The sequence below is a fragment of the Pelodiscus sinensis genome, chromosome 5 (genome assembly GCF_052426305.1).
Source record: "Pelodiscus sinensis isolate ZL-2025 chromosome 5, ASM5242630v1, whole genome shotgun sequence".
Taxonomy (NCBI): Eukaryota; Metazoa; Chordata; order Testudines; family Trionychidae; genus Pelodiscus; species Pelodiscus sinensis.
The window spans coordinates 43,993,122-44,013,859 of NC_143056.1; the positions used below are offsets into that span (position 1 = coordinate 43,993,122).

Here is a 20,738-nt window from a genome sequence, read left to right on the forward strand (position 1 = left end):
AGTTGGTCCCACATAACTACTGCAGTTTGGGGGGTGGGGAGCCCGCTCCCCTCCCGGAAACTTTCGGCGGCGGCGCAGGGCTTCCCCCACCTTCCTGCAAAACGGCGAAGGGTTTGCCCCTCCCCGTGCCATTCCCGGCCCACCCCCTAGATGCAGTGCAGGTCCTGGCAAGCCCGTCACAGCCCCGCACCGGAGTACCTCTTGATACTCCGGCATATCTGATAATCCGGCACCACCTAGGTCCCAAAGGTTCCAGATTATCGGAAATCTACTGTAGTTCCTAACTTGTTCTTTCCTGACCAAGGGCTGTCTACCTCCATCCCATACTGCGTTGCCTAGTGCATTTGTCTGGGCGCTGAACTTGTTTGTGAAGACAGAGGCAAAGAAAGCATTGAATACTTCAGCTTTTCCCACATCATCTGTCACTAGGTTACCTCCCTCATCCAGAAAGGGCCCCACGCCCTCTCTGATCATCCTCTTATTGCTAACATGCCTGTAGAAACCTTTCTTGTTATCCTTCACATCCCTTGCTAGCTGCAATTCCAATTGTGCTTTTGCCTTTCTGATAACTCCCCTGCATTCTTGAGCAATATATTTATACTCCTCCCTAGTCATCTGTCCAAGTTTCCACTTCTTGTAAGCTTCCTTTTTGTGTTTAAGCTCACCAAGGATGTCCCTGGTAAGCCAATCTGGTTGCTTACCCTATTTGCTTTTCCTGTTGTGCATTCTCTCCTGGATTCCTTTCCCCTTCATATAAGCATCCCAGGGAATTGTTCTCCTGGAGATTAGGCATCAAGGAAGTAGGCTGGGTCTGCCCCAGTGTTTCCACCCCACAGTGTATGCAAGGCAGAGTGTGGGTGGGCGGGCAGGCATCCCTAATCATCCCCACTGGCAAAGCTGGGCATTAAGGCCAAGAGGGAACCCTATGTTTACTCAGTATACAGAATCCTCCCTTCCTCCCTCCACTCTGTATTCTTCACTTGTGTTAGGATGAACATAATCAAAGGAAAAGAGATGAGAAGAGGTGCTAGCAGCTGGAGTGGCAGAAGAGAGGCTATTCAGTCCCACAACAGTCAGGATGAAATAGAGCTTGAAGCAGTGTTCCCATAATATTATCAGAAGTGTTATAACAAGACATGAAAAGTAATTATTCCACTTGACTCAGTACTGCTATGGCCTCTGCTGGAGAACTGTGTGAGTTCTGAGAAGCATATTTCAGAAAAGATGTGGATAAATTGGAGACGTCTAGAGAAGAGCAGCAGAAATGAAGATCTGGAAAACATGACCTTCAAGGAAAGATTGAAAAAAATTGTTTTTGTTTAGTGTAATGAAGACAACACGGAGGGAGGATATTGTAACAGGCTTTAGTTACCTAAAAGGTTGTTATAAAGTCAAGGGTAATAAATACTTCTCCTTCTCCACTGGATAGGACAAGTATTGGGCTTAAATTGCAGCAGGGGAGATTTGCGTTAGACATTAGAAAAACTGCCTAACTGTAAGGGTAGCTGAGCACTGGAACAAGTTACCTAAAGATGCTGTGGGACCACCTGTATTGGTTGTTTTTAAGAACAGGTTAGACAAACACATGCCAAGAATGATCTAGGTAACGCTTAGTCCTGTCTCAGTGTGAGGACTGAACTGAATGACTTATCAAGGTCCCTTTCAGACTTACATGGCTATTATTCTAATATCTAAAAATAGAGTGTCCAGTCATGGGCAACTCCCTGATTCAACAGCTCATGTGCATTGTGGTGAAGACTTTCCTTGGCCTAGAGTAAGGGACAGTGAAAAAGCTGGGTGCCTAGTATCCACACAAGTTTCTGAGTCTCCTTCTGCAGAAGAGCTCTTTTCTTTCTGTCCATGCATATTTCCTCCCAAGTTTTCACAACACAAGTTGATGAAGGGCCCAGTCATAGCTGGCAGAGGAAGGATTGCCCTCTAGTGCACAGTCTGTGAATTAGATACAGCTGGATTCAAAGGACTCTGCTCCTGCCTCTTATGTTGAAATATGCTACCTGTCAAGGCCTTCTGCAAAACTTCAGCTTCTAGTCTCCCTTTAACTGTGACTCTGATTCTTACCTCAAAGACAAATGGTTGATTAAGTCTTGGGGAGAGGGAGGGATGGATGAGCAGGGTTCGTGAGGAGATTGTTCACACAGATGCAAGTTTTTGTTATAGATTGGGCTCACCCTAGTTTCAAACCAGGTAAGCCGCACCAATGTTGGTCACTTTCACACCAGTGCAGTACAACTGGGTTGGAATATGCACCAGTGTAATTGTGCCACTGCAAAAATAACTGCTTTAGACAAATCCTCAGAGCATCCATGCTTGTTAGTAATGGAATAGTGGCATTATAGTGAGCAGGAGGGGTGCCTGGATGCCTGGGTGTATTTCTAGTGAATTAACAGATCTCCCCTTAGCTGCACCAGTGTGTGACCTATTATCCCCCTTCAATCCTGCATGTTTGGCCAAAGGTGTGTTCGGGGCTTGGCCTATGAGAAGCTTAGGGTTTTCCCAGCACGGCCTTTCCATTCACCACCCTTCAATTCTGGATGAAGAGAGCAACATCTTTGAGGAAGTCATCCAAGTCTCACTCACTTCCACTCTTGTTTCATGGGGTGTGTCTCAGAGATTTAGTCACTGAGGCTATCTACACTGAAGCAAAAAAGAAAAAAACTTGTGACAGCGAGTCTCAGAGCCTGGGTCAGTTGTCTCAGGGCTCATGAAGCTGAGGCTTTTGGGCTAAAAATGGCAGGAAAGAGGCTCAGACTGGAGCTGGAACTGGGAAACCCATCTCCATTGTGGGGTTTTAGAGCCCAGGCTCCAGCCCAAGCCTGAAACTTCTCACTTGCAATTTTTAGCCCCATAGCTTGAGCCAGAACCAGTTAACCAGTACTCTGATGACTGGTGTGTCTGGTTTTTTTTTATTCAGTGTAAATATACCCTAAACTACTAGGAACGATTGTCTGCTGTGAGCCCCTGCATGGGAAGGGGATTAATTGAGAAGGCAGTGGCAGTAGGAATGCCTATTCTTTCCAAGGGTACACATGGTATGCGTAAAGCCCTTTAATGAAAAGATCAGTTAGCTAATATTAGTTTTTGATCCTAAATATCTTTTTAAATACAGGCAGTCCCCGGGTTACATGGATCCGACTTACATCGGATCCCTACTTACAAACGGGGTGAGGCAACCCCGCACTAGCTGCTTCCCCCCAGCAGACCAGGGAGACGCGAAGCTAGCACCCCCCCCAGCAGACTAGGGAGATGCGGAGCGGCTTTTCTCAGCAGACACCTCAGCTTGAGAATAAAGGACTGAGGGAAGTGAGGTGTGGGAGAATAAAACTGAGCTCTGGAGAAATGTTTGGCTAGAGTTTCCCCTACAATATGTACCAGTTCCGACTTGCATACAAATTCAACTTAAGAACAAACCTATAGTCCCTATCTTGTACGTAACCCGGGGACTGCCTGTACACTCTCCCTTGCTGCTACTTTTTAAAAAAGCAACTGTTTATAGGGCAGCATGCTCCCCAGTTCTATAAACACACACAATCCACAAAAACCAGCTGGAGCTATAGAATACTCTCTGCTGTCTATTTGACTCCTGGGGGAATTCTGCATCTCTACACAAGCACAGAATTATTGTTCCCTACAGGACAACAAGATCCAGGTCCAATAAGGCGATTGTTCCTACCTTATTTATGGAGCCTAGGTGACTTATGTAACAATGCAGACAACAGAAATGATCCAGGGAAAGATTTTTGATTAATAGATTCTTTACTAAGCATATTAGCACCTCAATATGGTTTCAGAGAGCAGATGACAATACTAATAATGGTGAATAAATGGCAGGAATCTTTGTTATTACGGCACTAGGGAGGAGAATATAAATGTAGCAATGGCAAGAAATGTAAACTGCTTTCCAGCCAAGGCTGATTCATTTAAATAATTGATTTGATTCATTAACATATTTAAACAATTATTATATAGCTTAACTTGCATTTATTTAAATTTTTTATATTTACATTTTTATTACATTAAAATGAATGATGCATTTCTTATTTCCTAGTTCATGATTAATTTTTTAATTCTAATTTCTGACCAGCTTTATTTGTATAAAAATTCAAATTCAATTAAAATACACAAACAACTAAAATTATATTAAATGTGCTGAATATATAAGAAAAAAGTTTATCAAACCACGCTTTGCATTAAAATTAACTAATTTGTTAAACAAAGGTAATATTTGTAGTTAATGAATTGACATGATTTTTGTGATCACCACGTCTAGGATTTTAGAACAAGTAGATCTTGTCCTATTATCTTATCCTAGTCTCTATTCATACTAAGGATGTTAAATTGCAGGTAATTGACTAATCGAATAGTTGATGCATTTTGCATCTCCTATTTGTCTAGTTGATAGGGTGTCTCCGCCTTTGAAGTGTAGAAACAGCTCTAGGGCTGTTGCTACTCTTTAAAGACAAAAGTGCCAGATGGAGCACAGGGTCAGCTGGGGACTCCCCACTGACCCCGGGTTCTATGTGGCGCTGCAGCTTTGAAACGCTGCAGGAGTGCCGAGTCAGGCTCCCCACAATGTTTCAAAGCAACAGTGTTGCGTGGAGCCCGGGATCATCTGGGGACTCCCTGCAAACCCTGGGCTCTGTGTGGCGCTGCCGCTTTGAAATGCCATGAGGAGCCTGACTCCGGGCTCCCCACTGACCCTGGGCTCCATACGGCCAGGCTGGCTCCCCACTGATGCCAAGCTCCTGCAGCGGTGTTTCAAAGTGTCAGCACTGTGTGAGCCCAGGTCTGGTCCAGACTCTCTGCGGCATTGCCGCTTTGAAGTACTCCCTTCTTTTTCCCTCTCCCCCTTACTGCCTCTTTCTTATAGAGGCAGCAAAGGGGTGGGAGAAGCGACTAGTTGACAAGCTTGTTGACTATCCGATAAGCAGGGCTCGACAAACAATGTAATCTACTCACCTGTGGCGAGTAGATTTCACCCCGGAAGAGCCGGCGCAGAGCAATCTGTGCATGCACAGAACGATCTGTGCATGTGCAGAGCCCAGAACCGCACGGCTGGCGAGCGGGGCTTGCCACCGCTTGGCGAGCCCTGCCGATAAGCATTTGCTTATTGAATAGTCAACTAGTCCTTCACATCCCTAATTTATACACTGGAAGAGGGGAAACTAGTTTTCTGGTCTTTTGACTCCTATTGGTTTTTTAACTTTGAGTTAGTCATTAAACTGAACTGAATGAATAAACTAAAATGAAGAAAATATTCTCTCTGCTCTCGAAGAAGAGGCTACTGTGGTCAAAAGCTGACTCTAGATGCTGAGACAGTGACTTCAATAAGTTCAGTGGTTTGATTTCTTTAAATATTGGCACCAAACATATTGCTTAATATTAGTTAATTAATTTGAATATAGTAACTTTAGACCTTAATATAGCTTGTCTTAATTTAAAAAATAAGTGTATTTAAAAAATCCTGTATTTACATTTAAAAAAAAATCAGATTTAAATTTTAAAATAAACAATTTGTATTCATCCTGTTCCCAGCAGCCCCTGTATACATAATATTCACATATTGTGTGTAGGGATGTGAAAACATAACAGCATTTACACGCAGGCTCCCGGTACTCATGGGAAGCTGGCTTAAAAGCTGGCTCCCTGCATGCACCAGCTCCCTTGGAGCTGCCTCCCTCCCTCTGTATCAGAGACAAAAGCATGGGGGGGGGGGCAGTGGGAGCCAACTGCAACTGCCACCCCACATGTGACCATGTAACCCAGTGATTCCCAACCTTTTTCCCATGGAGGAACCCCTAAAATAATTTTTCATTTCCTTAGGAACCCCTACCTATGAAAACGTTTGCTTGGCCAGAAAAAGTTGACAGCGGGGAACGCAATTCAATTACTGCTAAATTCATAGAATCATAGGACTGGAAGGGACCTCGAGAGGTCATCGAGTCCAGCCCCCTGCCCTCAAGGCAGGACCAAATTATTGTCAAGAAAATGTATTTGTAAAGAGCTGTTATATGTCAGCTTACATTGTAAGAAAAAAAATGTATTTATTTATTCCATGATTTCTTGCGGAACCCCTGACGATGGTCTGCGGAACCCCAGGGTTCTGTGGAACCCTGGCTGGGAAACACTGGTGTAACCGCTGAAATTTTCAGTGGTTATATGTTTACATAAACACATTTTAACATCCCTAATTGTGTGTGCTCACATTGATGCCTTAGATTTAAGTGCAGAGTAATCAAGTTACATTCCTTCTGGAAAGGGGAACTTAGAACTTTCTGATTTGGTATGTTTAAATTTTCAACCCTGAAATTGTTACAGTACTGGTGTGGGCTTTGTAACTGAATTTCCTGTGCCTTTTTTCTCTATCCTCCTTGCAGCTTGTGGGGAGGGCCTGAGTGCAGGTCTTTGGCATGGAGTTTATCATACCAACCACAAAAGAACCTGTAATTTTTCTTGTAACTTTCAGCCAAATGGCAGACTCCATCAGCCCAAGCCCCAGAAACCAATTCTGAAGGAACAAGAACTAGGCAGAAGCAGAAGGGAATATGTTTAATACGTGCATGCATGCTATGTTCCTGCTGTGAGCAGGAGCAGCTATAGATATCTTGCTAGAAGTGGATGGGGTAATGGAGTAATAGTGTGGAGACCCTCACTGTTTTGAAGATGCCTGTGGTTTTCTGGTCTGCAGAGGGCACCATCCCAAGGGAGAAATGGCCCAGGCCCAGACCATGTGAGGTTGAAAAATGATGTCAGGCTGGTTGCTTAGACCCATGTAAGGATTGCTGTTTCTAGCTCAGTGAATCACCGATTTTCCCTTAACAGATTGCTAAGGTGGAGAAGTTAAAGCCCCTGGAGGTGGAATTACGGCGCCTGGAGGACCTCTCTGAGTCCATTGTCAATGACTTTGCTTATATGAAGAAGCGAGAGGAGGAGATGCGGGACACTAATGGTAAGAGTGCATATACCCCCAAGGAAGACTGAAGCTGTAAGAGCTATATTCTTGCTACAGCTGGTTAATGGGACAGAATTTGAAGATTAGGCCAGGGGTTTTCAAACTTTGTGATACCGCAACCCCCCTCTAAGTTGCTTGTGACCCACAGTTTGAGAAATGTGGGATTAGGCAATTACAGTTGTTGCTATCTGTTCTGAACTCTGTTGAGAGACCTTTAAGCTTCTGGGATGAGTACACTCAACAGTCCTCTCTAGAAGTCATTTCCTTCCCTCCCACACAATGCTCATGATTCTGCCATGGGAATAACCTCATGTTGGTGCTGCATCTGCTCAGTACCCAGTACCCTCCCTCTGGCCCCCAGATCTCCTGAAATTTCACCATGGACATTCTGCAGGGTTGAGGGAAGAGGAATTCTGAGAGACCTTCCTCTCCTCAAGAGGATCTTTTATCCTGACACTGGGCATCTGAGCTTTGGTTTGGTTTGTCTGTTTCAGAGTCGACCAACACCCGGGTCCTGTACTTCAGCATCTTCTCCATGTTCTGTCTCATCGGATTGGCCACCTGGCAGGTCTTCTATCTGCGTCGCTTCTTCAAGGCCAAGAAGCTGATTGAGTAAAGGGGCAATTCCCCTTCCCCTCTTCTCAAACCTAGCTGGACACCATTGGGACCCAGCCATGGCCTTTCAGAGCCATCTTGCAGATGATTCATGCTGACTAGAGGTTTTCTGCAGGAACTGTCCCCTAAGAGGGGAGGGGAGTATAAGCACTGGAGACTACAGAGGGGATTCTGATCTCCTGTTGGATGGTGGGTTTGGGGACTCCTAAGGCAGTGATGAAATAAACATTATGTTTCAATGACAGCTGCAGTTGGTTTAGCACGCTGTCTTTTCTCCTTTTATATTCTAAGCTTGGTGATGTTGCCCATCTGTTTGTGACCATCACGTTATTCTGAACCACTTGAACTGGCTAAGCTTATTAGGTACTATGAGCTAAAGTATGGGAGGGGGGAACTCTGAGCTCTGATGTTCTGGAACCCAACCCTTAATGAAACAGAGCTTGGTGCAAAGTAACAGGGGTTACAGTGCTAGAAGTGAGAGAGCACTGAGCTTTAACCTGTCACAGACCTTGGTGTTTCTTCCTGTGGGAGCTGGAATTTTTGTTATGATGGGTCAGTGCATTCAGGTGCGTAAGGGTTGGGTTGGGAAGAAGGAGAGCTAACAGACTTGGCAAGATGTTGCAGAGCCTGAAGAGGAGAATCCTGCCTGACTCAAACAAGCTGTTGAGAGTTGGCCCCACCTTGTCCCCAGGTGTCTATCTTGGATTTGCTTCTCTTTCTGAAATGATGCGGCAGTTTCCTGAAAGTGCCTTGGTCACTGAGAGACCTTTTTGTCAAACAAGAAAAACTTGCTCAGCTACAGATTGGCAGTGTAGGCTTGGGCCCCTTTTTGGATGGGAGCATGGTAGGTTGGGAATTTTGTGAAGTCTTCTCATCTGAGACAGCTAGAGTTAATGTTGAGTATAACTTGGAGGGCCTTCATTCTCTATATATGACATGCCCTACTTCGTGTTCTGGGGATGTGTGGAATGCCCTAAAGCAGTGTTTCCCAATTTTATTTGGCCATGGAACCCTTTTAAACTCGGAAGAATTTTGAGGAACCCCTACAGCCGGGAGGAAAATTTGTCGAGGGGAAAAAAACCCCAAAAAACAGGGAGACCTTGTGGCCAAAATGCAGTCACGCATGTCCTGAGCGGGCTTTGGAAATGCAGAGTGACAGTGGGGGAGGGGAGGGGAGGGGAGGTGTCTGAAAGCCAGCAGGAAACCAGAGAAGGTTTAAGAGAAGAAGGTCTCTTGAGGTCGGGGGGGGGGGGGGGGTGGAGACCTAATTCTCGCGGAACCCTTACTTTCACTTCCACGGAGCACCATTTGGGAAACACTGCCCTAAAGGCTGACATTCAGAGGAGCTGAGGGAGTGCAGATAAACTGGAGTATAGTACACAATGAGAACATGGATATGCCCCTACTTAAAGATCTCTTAAGTTGATGAGAGCAATGAGACAATGACAGAAATGTCTTGGGGGCTCCTTTAAACTGGTGAGAGCAGCTGTGCTGCACTGATTGAGAAGTCCTTTGTTGTCCTTTGTTGTTCAAATATGGTGTTGGATTAAACAGGCCATGCTGGAGAAAACCAGGTAGGTTCCTTTCTCAGATTTGTCCCACAGGAGTTTCCGGGCAGAATGATGAAACATTTTCCATTTTCTCTGCATTCCTTTAGAGCCAAAAGCCCCGCAGGGCTTACCCCCTCATCCTTCCAGCCCATAGGTCTCCCTGCTAGTCAGACAAAACATTGTGTTTTCTGAAATTACTTTGTGGAACGTTTTCTAGTCTGAATTTATCTTTCTGCTGTTTAAAAAAAAGGCCAGAGGCTATCAGGTAGAAAGAGGAGAATATCTAAAGACCCTCCAATGTCCTCTAAATTCATTAGACATGTTGGAATTTTGTATCATTTGTCCTGAAATTTTGTATGTTTTTAGACTCTTTGCTTTTTCCTTACTTACAAGATCCTGACCGTGTTAATTCTACCTGCAAGTGCCCAAACTGCTTTTAGTTTCTGCTTTTTTAATGGTTCTATTCAGAACCCAAGGCTCTCCTGGTTTATCACTTTAAGCATGGATAAGCTGTTACACCACCACAGCAGTGATGTCTCAGGATGGGATTGAGCTAGAAAAGGTAGTTATAGGTAGTTTACCTTCCCACAATCTGCTGCTAAGGCTTAAAAAAGGTGAGAATGAAAAGACTTATTTGGAGCACCTTCTCCTATCTCTGCTTTTGCTCCCCCCCCCTTTTTTCTAAAATGGCACAGTGAGGTCTCTTCATAACTGAGGTTGTGAGGCTAGCATTACACCCAAATGACTGTTGCTCTGTAGTCACATTGATACTGCTCAGCTTCTGTCTCTGCTTTTAGCTCCTATGGTATGGCGATTGCGGAACAGACATGGGGAACTTGCACAGAATTGCCTGTAATTACTGGTCTGGGGAGTTTGTCATTTTTCTTAAATAAACTTTCCTTTGGATAAATAACCTCCTGAATTGTGAGATTCTTATCCCTCTTCATGCCACGTGCTTCTTGCCCTCCTGACTGCAGGCACGCAAACTTGGGAACCTAGGAAGCCTCAGTATCTCAAAGAGACTTCTAATTTCCTCCACTCTAACCTCGGTAACTGCTTGTACATTACATTTGTCTAAGAGGTAAGTGAATTCTGGGCTGGTGAAATGGGTCAAGTTGATAGGCCTCGAGATTGCAGGACTTCAGTTTGCAGAATAGGTACAACACAGGTGTCTTGCAGGACAGACAGCACTCACTCTGACTTAGAAGGAGCACCTCTAACTCTTGAGTGTCTATAGTTCATTAAATCATTGCCCTCTCTACTACCTGTGCCATCTGATCATGTGGGGGCCACTTTGTATGGAACAACTGGACTGAAGCCATCTAATGGTTTCGCCAAATAACTCTCAGCTGGTAACTGACCAAGGCTGGTGCTCTGGAGGTGAAAAGCTCCGTATCTCATTGTCTGTTTCTTGTGACATAAAGTCCGAATTAATTCCTATACATTAAGGCTACGTCTACACTGGCATGATTTTCCGGAAATGTTTAAAACAGAACAGTTTTCCGTTATAAGTATTTCCGGAAAAGCACTTTTTCCGGAAAAGTGTCCGTGCCAATGTAGACGCGCTTTTCCGCAAAAAAGCCCCGATCGTCATTTTCGCAATCGGGGCTTTTTTGCGGAAAAGAAATCTGTGTGTCTACACTGGCCCTTTTCCGGAAAAGGACTTTTGTCCGAACGGGAGCAGCATAGTTTTTCCGGAAAAGCACTGATGATTTTACAGTAGATCGTCAGTGCTTTTCCGGAAATTCAAGGGGCCAGTGTAGACAGCTGGCAAGTTATTCCAGAAAAGCGGCTGATTTTCTGGAATAAGTGGCCAGTGTAGACACAGCCTAAGAGAAGTGGAGTTAACCTCAAGTCTGTTCTACAGAGAGAACTTACATTCCCAAATGGGCTTGCCCCATGTGAGTGACAAACATGCACTGAAAGGAGGGACTACAAGGCCATTCCCTTATCGTATGCAGGCAGCGAACTCTGCTGAGCCCCTGTACCTCTTGCTGGGAGACACTGGGGCTGTGTCTACATTGGTACCCTTTTCCGGAAAAGGGATGCTAATGAGACCAGTCGGAATTGCAAATGCCGCGGGGGATTTAAATATCCCCCGCGGCATTTGCATGAACATGGCTGCCGCTTTTTTCCGGCTCAGGGTTTTGCCGGAGAAAAGCGCCAGTCTAGACGGGATCTTGCGGAAAATAAACCCTAGGAATAAGGGATCTTGCAGAAAAGGGTTTATTTTCCGCAAGATCCCGTCTAGACTGGCGCTTTTCTCCGGCAAAACCCCGAGCCGGAAAAAAGCAGCAGCCATGTTCATGCAAATGCCGCGGGGATATTTAAATCCCCCGCGGCATTTGCAATTCCGACTGGTCTCATTAGCATCCCTTTTCCGGAAAAGGGTGCCAATGTAGACACAGCCTGGAACTTTAATCTTGGAAACCTCCACTATTTCCCAAAGTGCCCCATACAGTGAGAAGAATAGTCACTAACTCTCCTCATAACCAGTGCTGCTGCATCGTTCTTGGGACACCCCCCGGCTTTGCTGGAATAGTACAAGGAAGGATTTCAAACCCATGTTTTCAGGAGAGCGTCCATTCTGTCCGGTGAAGTTTTGTAGCCAAAACAAATCCATGTTTTTATGGCAGCTTACTTTCTCATGTGCATACTACAGATGTCTCCAGAAGAGCTGCCAGACCTTTTAGGGTTGGCTTCAGGTACAGTAGTCTAGGTCCTCTTATTCTGTATTCTTATAACATATTTGTGTTATGTTTACGCAGGGCATTGCACAATGGAGCTCAGACCTGTGGCTGCTACCGGAATAATAACTGGGAAGACAGCACTGCCATTCAGCATTTCTAGGAGGGAAATTCTCAGTCCTGTCAGATAAGGTGTAGTCTCCCTGCATAAATTTAAGTATATAATGACTATATACCGCTGTTCTTTCTTCTGGATAGTTTGGATTTGGGTCTGGATCGCCTCAAATTTCTTAGGGTATTGATGTGGCTTGTTAATTCTGTTCCAATTCTGAGCAATGGGCTCAAGCTTGTGACATACACATCATCAGTAGATGTCATTATTGAAGCAAACTGCATCAGACAGACACTGCCAGGCCTCTTCTACCCACTCATTCTAACTGAACATGACTAACAGTTACTACAATATTATTTTAACTAGAATTGCTTTAACTCAGCATATATTCTCATATATTCCATCTCTCTTCTTGAGTCAGGGCAAATTCTATGCTCCATACAAAATACCTACTGCAGCTGCTCTGTTGTTATGAAAGTAACATCCTACTCCATATTCCACATCTCCCACGATGCATCAAAATGTGAGACAAATAACCTTGATGTGGAACACCTGTGTTTTGTTGTTATGCCATAACTACTGATATATACTCATTTTTTTAACCAATGCATGTAAAGGTTGTTTTCTCAGTGTATGAATCAAATAATCAATTTGGCAACTTTGGAGAGACAAGTGTAGTACAGTCTAACTTAGGAATCTCAGACTAGATGAGGTAACAGTCCTTTGTTAAATTAACCTCCTATGAGCCTGTAAAATGCTGGACCTAAACCTTTGTGATGGAAAGTCTTAGCTTGTTCCTCATTCTAAGCTGACAATCCTGTCTTCAGGTACAATTTAACGCACTCCTCCTTGTGGATCCAGTACATTGAGTGGTTTCTAAGGATATGAACCAGTAATCAGTTACCCGGTAAGCATCACCCTTACTGAGTGATGCTTACTGGGTAATAGTTAACTGGTTACCTGATGAGCAGCCCTCTGCGTATGGTGGCTGGGGCCAGAAGTTGGCCCCAGCAGCTGGGGGCTGGGAGCTGGTAGAGCCTGTCCCAGCCCCAGCCCCAGCCCCGCCTGGGGGCCAGGAACCAGCAGAATAAGCCCCATCCCCAGCACGGGCCAGGTGCAAGAGCCCTGTGGGCTGGCGGGTTGGAGTGGTGAGTTCCTGCTAGTTTGTTAACCAGTTAAACATTAGATTTAACTGATTAACCAGGATTTTATATCCCTAGGGAAGTGAAAGGCATGGGGCTTTAATCTGCACCAAACTCAAATACTGGTAAGTAGTGAGGATTCAGCATTTCAACTCTGACTGGCTGAAGACATTTGTGGCAGTTCACAGGGAGCAAGACAAGGTACCTTACAGTTGATTGTCTTTTGCATAAAATATTCTGTGTGGTTCTTCATACACAAGTATTTTATTGCATAAGCATAGAGGCGTGTATGTTTAATGTATGTAATTAAAGATGTTATTACATAACTTACACGTTAAGCCACACTGTTCATCATGCAGCCTGCCTGGTTCATCTTCACTACCTAAAATAAACTGTGAGGCCTAAGGTCTTTCTCTATTTATCTCCTCTGCTGCCCAGCAGTGCTACCAAGCTAACCAAGGAAAGAAAGAGAGCAAAAGTACTCTGCATAGACTAGGAATGCTAGGAGGAAGTACGCACTAGGAGCGCCAGAGTTATGGGTCATGGGAGAGGAGTGGTAATGAGGAGCAGGATGCTCATGCAGTTTTATTTCTGATATTTGCCACAGTCCATTTGATTAAGAGCATTTCCTGTGTAGCTAAGGATTAAAGATAACCGGTATATGTAGTATATAAAGGTGAAATATAAGAATTAATATTGTAACAAGATAAAACAACAGCTTAGCTAAACTAACTAAGGCCTAAGACCCAAATACTTGACATAAGCCACTAACCAATAAGTAACCCTAGATCACAAATTGTCACAATATAACAGTAACCCTCTTATCACAAGATGTCACTAACATGAATAACTCACACAGAAAACTAAGTTAAAATTCAGGAGGAGCCTTAAGAACATGTTAAAAGGGTGTTTCCCATCAAACCCCTCTCACATTTACCCTTTTAAACAACAATGAAGTGGTTATGCTGAAAATTTTACATGTTGGCCTTTGTAAGAAGAAACTAGTTTATTTATATTACAGTGATGCTTAGAGGCTCTAGTCAGGATTGGAGTGCCATTTTGCTTGTAATTACACAAACATATTTGTCCTTGCTCTGAATCACTTCCTGTCTAAATTGGAACAAGATGTAGTGGGAGGTGTGGAACAAACCACATAGTGAGGGGAACGATAAAGTCAGTAATAGGAACACAGCTTGCATACATTTCTTAAGATTACAGTTGTGTGTGTGTGTGTGTGTGTGTAGTTAGATAGCTATCAAGGATCATTAAAGGCCTATGGTGATTCTTTAGTTTCACTTATTCACTCTTTTTAGGAATGCTAATACGGTTTTTAATATTTATTTTCTTATGCAGCACTATTAAATGTTATAAGGGACGGAGTCTCCCTTCCCACCGGTATGTGAACTTGCCTGAAAGGCCCAATCAAGTAAATGGCTTCTCAGTATATCTACCCAGAACACAATTTAGGCAAACACCTATTGCCTCCTGGCTCACGGATCCAAGGTTGGTGACAGACATCACTGGGCCATGGGCAGTGAGGGAGGGGCTTGGCTCTGTGCCCCTATAAGAGGCAGGGCCTCAGGTAGAAGGGGCGGGTCTAGAGGCAGCCAGCCCTCAGCACCACCTGGATTGTGCTGCACCTCTCCACCCAGCGGTCAGCATTGCATGAGGCTCCAGCAGCAATTTAAAAGGCCCAGGGCACCAGTCGCTGTTGCTGCCATGGTAGCAGCAGCAGTGGCCAGAGCCCTAGACCCTCTTAAATTGCTAGGTGCTGGGACAACTGCTTCTTTACCCTTCTCCCTGTCAGCAGCCTCTCTGCATCCTGTACTTAAGCACCTGTGTCTGAAAGAGGGTCAGGGCTTCACATACTCTCCTCTTGTCAGTGTCTCCCATTGGCTAGCTTAGGCAGCTCCCAGTGTACAGTGATGACTCTGTGGATCACATGCTCAGGTACCTATCTGTTCCCATTCATTGTACAGAAATCTAGATACCTAACTCAGGCTTTGTGGATCACAGTAGTGTGCTTGTGATTTTCTAGGAACCTGAAAAGTTAGGCACCATGATGCTCATCCATTTACATAGCAATCTCAATGTAAAATTTGAGTAAAGATAAAGCACAGTAGTTTTTTTTCTTGGATGTAGCTTGTGGATATTAAGCTCAGGCAGGGAGGGGGGAATAGGGTTAACCTGCACTAGCTATATCAAGGTTTAACTCCACTTGCCCTCACTAGGATTTTACATTACAACAGTGATTCTCAGTATAAAACCACACTTTTTTGTAGCAAAAACATGGCTTCTCAGGATTGCATAGTAGCTGGGGTTATCTGATTCGCTGAGAGTATTTAAGAGAGAAGCTGGATGAAGTAGTATCTTTTATTGGACCATTTTCTGTTGGTGAGAGAGACAAGCCTTTGAGCCACCCAGAGGGCAAATCTACAATTCAGCTGCTAAAGCTACAATACAGTTATGGTGCTGCAGCTGAGTTGCTGTAGTGTAAATACTTCCTACATTGGCAGAAAGGGATTTTCTGTCAAAGTAATCTACCCACCATTCTGCGAGGCAGTAGCTAAGTTGACAGAAGAATTCTCCCATTGACCTAGCCACATCTACAGAGGAGAATAGGTTGACTACAACAGACAGTGCAAAATTTTTCACAGCTCCCAGTGACAGCTTGTTTGATCTCATTTTTAAGTGAAGACAAGGCCTAAGGCTTGCATAGCTATTTGCGTGTCTTTTGGTGCATCTCCTTGTGCCAATTGAGGTGGATAGATGTCTATTACATGTTGTCGCTTGAAATGTGTTTTACAAGTTTGAGAATTTGCATCAGAGTGAATTATTACATGGTGCAGAATGTTTTTAATTCATTTTGTAACAGATGAGTTTGGCATATCTCAAATGACAATGAGTGTTTTGTCATATGCTTTGTTGGACCTTTTTGTGCCTCTGAAACAGCTGAGCCTGAGGTTTTGTTGCAACAGTAAAATGGTTGTATTCATCTATGTTGTAAGTGCTCGACATGGCCTGTCATCTTTCATCTTAAACTATTCATTGGCTTTTTTCCCCCATGTTGCCCAAACAGGCTCTGTCATGGGATTGATGATAGTTGGGTAGCATTCCCAATGCTCATGCACACACACAGCTGATATGAGAGCTGCTATTTCCTTGAGGCCACCTTTGATTTGTATTATTTCATTTTCTGATACTAGTGATTTAGATGTTGAATAATTTACTCCTGAGAACTGTTACACAAAGAATAGTTAGTGAATGGTTCTCATAAAACGTAATCTCATCTCCTTGGTGGTTTCCTCTCACTCATTTTCCTTCTATAGTTAATCACCTTGAGGTATCTTTGCCCTTGAGCTGTTGAGTCATGTACAAACTAACCCAGGAATGGGTTATAAAAGAACGGCGTCCTGCAGGGTTAGTTCTTGGCTGGCCACTGCTGCTGCTATGTTTACCCATGCCTCTGCAGGTATGGGAAGATCGCAGCTCTCATTGGCCACGAATCGCCATTTGCTGCCAATATGAGCGGTGGGAAGTGTCACGGACTGGGAGCCACTTCCTGCTGCTTACACTGGTTGTGAATGGTGATTTGCAGCCAACGAGAATTGCGATCCTCCGATACCTGAAAAGGTGCAGGTAAACATGGAGCTGGGGGCCTGCCAGGGATCAACCCTGCATACTGCATCTGGCCCAGGGGCCAGAATTTCCCCACCCCTGAATTAACCTGTGTAATTTTGTATAAACAACATTGGGGGGACTAGGTTATATTATAGCTTTAGACAGAGGAACTCATCTCTCTCTGCTTTGGGACATGGTGCCACAATAGATGCAGCACAAAATCTTTGCAGCCATATCACATGAGACTTCTGCCTGCTTTTCTGCAAACTAGGAATGTAACAGAATAACTGTTTAAATGGCTAACTGATCAGCATGAGCTGATCAGTTACTGTAATGGTTACATGCCAGCCCCCTGAGAGCCAGCTGCACTGCAAGTTCTTTAATATAAGCTTTATACTGCAGAGCCCACAGAGCATAACCGCTAATATTTTCAGCAGTTAGATTTACTAATTAACTGCTTTTTAACATCCCCACTGCAAATCTTCCTTGGTTTCGTTCACCCATTCCTGCTTCCCAGGTTTTTTCTTCCCATTCAGTGTCTTGTTATAGAATAATTTTCCTCCAGGTGTATAAATATTAGTAGTGATGTTAAATGATTAACCATGAGCATACTGGTAAGCATGAGGCTTACTGGTACTCTTAGCAGTTATCCAGCCCTTGCTGGTGAATTCCAGCAGCGACATATTGCATCAGGCTGGAGCAGCACCTGTCACAGAGGAGCCAGCAGGACATCATGGCTGCGGTGGGACTGGCAGCAGGCACTGAATTAAAAAGTTCACCATTTAAACATCCCTCAATATTAGCTATATTTTCCCATGCTGAATTTCATTCTGTTTTTATATTTCTAGACACTTTTCATTTCTCTCTCATTGGTCTGGTCTGCTGCTCTTAATTTAGTAACATTTAAGAACTTTATAATGTGGGGTCTTGACCCTTTTGAAGATCATCAATGAAGATATTAAATTACTTCCTATCAACAGATCCATCCATGAGTCTTCGTATTCAAATCAGTTTTGATTAATCTTTCAATTAAGATTTTTTGTCACATAATATGGAATGCTATGCTTCATCAAAATCCAAACATATTCTAACGTAAATAATTTCTTATTGGCTTTTTTTTAAAAGCAAACAGGTCTGTCTGACCGGACATATTGGCTACGTCTAGACTGGCATGATTTTCCGCAAATGCTTTTAACGGAAAAGTTTTCCGTTAAAAGCATTTGTGGAAAAGAGCATCTAGATTGGCACGGACGCTTTTCCGCAAGAGCACTTTTTGCGGAAAAGCATCCGTGCCAATCTAGACGCGCTTTTGCGCAAAAAAGCCCCGATCGCCATTTTCGCAATCGGGGCTTTTTTGCGCAAAACAAATCTGAGCTGTCTACACTAGCCCTTTTGCGCAAAAGGACTTTTGCCCGAACGGGAGCAGCATAGTATTTCCGCAAGAAGCACTGATTTCTTACATGAGATCGTCAGTGTTCTTGGGGAAATTCAAGCGGCCAGTGTAGACAGCTGGCAAGTTTTTCCGCAAAAACAGCTGCTTTTGAGGAAAAACTTGCCAGTCTAGACACAGCCTGTATTCACTGCCAATGTTTCTTATTAGTCATAGTTCCATTACCCTCTTTAGGCCAGATTCTGCCATTCTTCCTTCTACTGAGGAATATTTTACGATGCAAGTAGTCTCACTGATTTGAGTAGGGCAACTTGCAGAGTAAGTAATGCTGAATATAAGGGTTGTAGATATTTTGTGATTTTTCTTCTCTCATCATTTTATGGACAGAAGTTAAATCTATAAGATAATAATGGACAAAATTACTCATTTTAAAAGGGGTACTCATTTAAAAGTGATTTTCAACTTGTCTTCAAGTATCCCACTCTTTACTCCAGACCCGTTAAACTCACTAGGGTGCGTCTAGACTGGCAAGATTTTGCGCAAAAGCAGCCGCTTTTTTGCAAAAATGTGCCAGCTGTCTACACTGGCCGCATGAATTTGAGCAAGAGCACTGACTTTGTAATGTACAAAATCAGTGCTTCTTGCGCAAATACTTTCACGCTCCCGCTCAGGAAAAAGCCCTCTTGCACAAGAATACCAAGGGGTATTCTCAAGGGGACCAGTGTAGACAGGGAAGAACTGTTTTGTGCAAAAAAGCCCCGATGGATAAAATGGCGATCGGGGCTTTCTTGCGCAAAAGTGCGTCTAGACTGGCTACGGATGCTTTTGCGCAAAAGCATCCATGCCAATCTAGATGCGCTTTTGCAGAAATACTTTTAACGGAAAAACTTTTCCGTTAAAAGTATTTCCGCAAAATCATGCCAGTCTAGACGCAGCCACTAATGTTTTCATTGTGCAAGATCCCTTCTTCATGATGCAGGGATGAGTACAGGTTAGTCAAGAATACTATCTGAGCTTTCACGTGCTTCTGTAAAAATCCTTTATTTATGAAGCTGAGAATGTGGCACTACCATTTTTTCCTTTTAGAACACCTTAGCTTTGGAGGACAGGCCAGACAGAAGAGAAAACTTAGTGTGTAGATAATTATGTCACACAACAAATTAACTGGGCACATTATTGCTCTTAAAATATAATGAAAATGCTGAGTAGTTCTTTAGCCCTAGCAGCATTAGCTAGCACCATCATAATCATATGTATATATATGTTTGTTTTGTTGGCAAATAAGCTCTTGTTTAAAGTCATTAGTGCTTTCTTATAACAGAGGAGTTATTTAAACTTCAAGACTCAATATTATTTCTTGGTCTGCTGATAAGCTTACTTTGTCTTGGGTAGAGAAAGATTTGACATTGAGTTGCACAAAATAGTGTAATTCATTCTTTATTATTAAATGTTTGAGCTGTTTAATTTAAATGACATTAAGCCCATCACAAATCACCTAATCAGAAATGCCTTGCTGCCTTCTACCTGATATAGAACTAGACTCAACCCTCCCTTATTCCATTCTGTGCTTGATTACAGAAGAGTTTTTAATTGCACTAACCATGGAAGTCATTCGGAAGCTCGGGCTAGTCCAGAACGCAGCCCTATATTTTTAATTGTGCAGAACCCTATTGAACTGCGCTGACTCCCTCTGCTGGTTGCTATTTGCAAAGCCCTGAATACTTTTGATCCAACTTCCTTTAAAGGTGGTTGTTCATCCAAAATGCAGGACAATGTAGCACTTTAAAGACTAACAAGATGGTTTATTAGATGATGAGCTTTCGTGGGCCAGACCCACTTCCTCAGATCAAATAGTGGAAGAAAGTAGTCACAACCATATATACCAAAGGATACAATTAAAAAAATGAACAAATATGAAGAAACTCGCACAGATACAGACTATTTTCATATTTGTTCATTTTTTTAATTGTATCCTTTGGTATATATGGTTGTGACTACTTTCTTCCACTATTTGATCTGAGGAAGTGGGTCTGGCCCACAAAAACTCATCATCTAATAAACCATCTTGTTAGTCTTTAAAGTGCTACATTGTCCTGCATTTTGCTTCAACTACCCCAGACTAACACGGCTACATTTCTATCACTGTTGTTCATCCAGGCTTCCTTGCAGCCAAACACAACCGAATCACCGGCCCTTTCTCCAGCAAGAGCTTAAATAAAGTGGCATTAGCCAATAGGGCCACTCTTGACATTCGGGTCTGGAGAAACGGTAAAGACTTTAAACCCGAATGGCAGAAGATTTGTGACGAAGCAGGTGCATAGTCGCGGTCAGGCTTCCTCTCAGCACCATTGGTGCCTGGCCAGGCTCCCTCGGAAGAAGCCGCTTTCTCATGAGACAAGCTAACCGAGACAATGCGAACCCCCGGGCCCAGGTTCAAGCAATGATGGGTGAAGAAAAGGTCCCAGCCAACGGGACTAATGGAATCCACAGGGCTTCCCTCCCACCATAGCCCACCCCCTTGGAGTGCTCCTCGCAGAGCCCGCGCTCAACGCCCTCCAGCCCCGCAAGTGTTTTCCCCACGACCCCCCCCCCCATAGAGCCGCTCTCGGGACGCTCCCACAGAGACCCCCCCCTTAGCGTGGCCCCCCAAC

At 43.9% G+C, this 20,738-nt stretch overlaps 1 protein-coding gene across 1 annotated transcript in view; it reads left to right on the plus strand.

Moving 5' to 3' along the window:
* Positions 1-10,048, plus strand: part of TMED10 (transmembrane p24 trafficking protein 10) — a 35,469-nt gene extending 25,421 nt beyond the window's left edge. The window contains exons 4-5 of the mRNA XM_075926857.2: positions 6,841-6,967; positions 7,465-10,048. Coding sequence (XP_075782972.1) covers positions 6,841-6,967; positions 7,465-7,586 — 249 coding nt within the window. The 3' untranslated portion in view covers positions 7,587-10,048. The remainder of the gene's footprint in view (positions 1-6,840; positions 6,968-7,464) is intronic.
* Positions 10,049-20,738: the final 10,690 nt, after the last annotated feature.